General features: G+C 65.2%; 1 protein-coding gene across 2 annotated transcripts in view; it reads left to right on the top strand.

Moving 5' to 3' along the window:
- The window catches only part of CHRNB1 (cholinergic receptor nicotinic beta 1 subunit), a 6491-nt gene extending 4359 nt beyond the window's left edge, over positions 1-2132 (top strand). Inside the window, exons 7-10 of one of the 2 annotated variants that reach the window (XM_026658376.2) lie at positions 201-424; positions 581-753; positions 1207-1354; positions 1780-2132. In XM_026658376.2, the coding sequence (XP_026514161.1) occupies positions 201-424; positions 581-753; positions 1207-1354; positions 1780-1920 (686 nt within the window). In that variant the 3' untranslated portion in view covers positions 1921-2132. The remainder of the gene's footprint in view (positions 1-200; positions 425-580; positions 754-1206; positions 1355-1779) is intronic. The other variant, XM_026658375.2, reaches the window with a different exon arrangement.
- The last annotated feature ends 79 nt before the right edge of the window (positions 2133-2211 follow it).

Raw genomic sequence — 2211 nt, 5'->3', positions numbered from 1 at the left:
CCCCTGTCGCTGGGGAGAGACCAGAGGCCATGGCAGATGGGCCCCACCACCCCCTGTGCCTGGGGAGAGACCAGAGGCCATGTTAGATGGGCCCCACAACCCTCTCTCCATGGGGAGAGATCAGAGGCCAGGCTAGATGGGCACGGGTCTCCCAGTCCTCCCCGGGCCTGGCTGACACCCCCTCCGCGGTCTCCGCCCAGGGGAGAAGATGACCCTGTCCATCTTTGCCCTGCTCACCCTCACCGTCTTCCTGCTGCTGCTGGCGGACAAGGTGCCGGAGACCTCGCTGGCAGTGCCCATCATTGTCAAGTACCTCATGTTCACCATGATCCTGGTGACCTTCTCCGTCATCCTCAGCGTGGTGGTCCTCAACCTGCACCACCGCTCACCCAACACCCACGACATGCCCTTCTGGGTCAGGCAGGTAACGCGCTCCCGCCACCCCCTTCCCCTCCCCACCCCCAGCTCCCATCCGGCCCCAATGCGGAGACTGGCTGGCTCAGGGGGCCGGGGAATGGGATATGGGCCTGCCCCAGGGCTGGGGCTCATGGAGGGGTTCTGGATTCTCTCTCCTGGGCAGATTTTCATTCACCGGCTCCCACGGTACCTGGGGCTGCAGCGGCCAAAACCGGAGGCCATCCTGAAACCTCCCCCAGCCCCCAGACGGGAACTGGGGGTCAAGAGCAACCGAGGCACAGACGAGTATTTCATCCGCAAACCCACCTGTGACTTCCTCTTCCCCAAGCCCAGCAGGTCAGATGGGGGGGCGCTGTGGGGCAGGGAGCAGGGCGGAGGGCTCAGCAGGGGGTGCTCTCCCCTGGCAGGCAGGGCTGGCCCTGGGGCGGTGCTAGGGGGCGCTGTGAGGCAGGGAGCGGGGCGGGGGGCTCAGCAGGGGGCGCTCTCCCCTGGCAGGCAGGGCTGGCCCCCGGGCGGCACTAGGGGGCGCTGTGGGGCAGGGATTTTCAGCGTTTTCCTCTGTCTCTCTGAATTCCCCTCTGGCGTTTCAGCCAGATGCGAGGTTCCCCTTTCCTCCTGGCCTAAAAGGCTGTGCAGGTGTTAAGCAGCCCTCGCGCCCCACCCCAGAGGTGGCTGCATCTCAGCGCCGGGTGAGGGGTCCCCAGGTAACCAGCCGCCCCGCCCCAGAGGTGGCCACATCTCATGGGCCCCTGTGGAGGTCTTCACGGCTCTTTCCGGTTCTCCCTTCAGGTTCTCCCAGGACCCCTTCTCGCAGGACCTGCGGCGGTTCATCGACGGGCCGAGCGAATGCCTTGTTCTGCCACCCGACCTCAAATCCGCCATGGACGCCGTCACCTACATCGCCCGGCAGCTGCAGGACCAGGAGGACTATGACACGGTGAGAGGGGACCAGCCGGCTGCCCGTCACCTGTGGACTCTGGCTCCGGCCCCAGGCAATGCCCCCTCACCCCCAGTCCCCAGGATCGGCGCTTGTCTGTCTGTCCAGTGCCAAGCACAGTAGGCAGGTTTGGGAGGGTCGGTGGGGGAGGGTTGGGGGCCCCTATGGGTCAGGGTTAAGGGGGCCCAATGAGGCAGTCTTGGGGGGTTGGGGGAGGTTTATGGGGGTCAGTAGGGCAGGGTTGGGGGCCACAATGGGGTAGGGTTATGGGGCAGCCAATGGGACAGACTTCAGGCGGTGGGGAGGTTTATGGGGGTCAGTGGGGCTAGGTTAGGGGTCACTAGGTGCACCTACTCAGCAGAGTGTTAGGGGGCCGCAAGGAGCAGCCCCCCATGTCACTCCCCCTGCCCTCCATCTCCCCCCAGCTCAAGGAGGACTGGCAGTACGTGGCCATGGTCGTCGACCGTCTCTTCCTCTGGACCTTCATCACCTTCACCAGCGTCGGGACCCTCACCATCTTCCTCGATGCCAGCTACAACCTGCCCCCCGCGCATCCCTTCCCGTGACGGGGCCGCTCCGTGAATCCGGAGTCACCCCGCCGGGGATCAGCGGAGTGACTCCGGATTGACCCCCCCCCCCCCCGGCGCTGGATGGACTCAGTTCTGCCAGTGACCTCCAGAGGGCGCTGTGAGGTGGTGGTGGCTGTTTTCTGGGGCTGAATAAATCCCACAGTTTGGTTCACAGTAAAAACGGGTCATTCGGCTTCATTGAATCCGGTGTCTAGTGGGTTAGAGTTGGGGAGGGGGGCACCGCTGGGAGCCAGGACTCCTGGGTTCTCTCCGCGGCTCTGGGAGGGG

Source organism: Terrapene carolina, unplaced genomic scaffold, assembly GCF_002925995.2.
Source record: "Terrapene carolina triunguis isolate 2854851 unplaced genomic scaffold, T_m_triunguis-2.0 Scaffold433, whole genome shotgun sequence".
In the NCBI taxonomy this organism is placed as follows: domain Eukaryota; kingdom Metazoa; phylum Chordata; order Testudines; family Emydidae; genus Terrapene; species Terrapene triunguis.
This window is presented reverse-complemented; position numbering and strand designations above follow the sequence as displayed.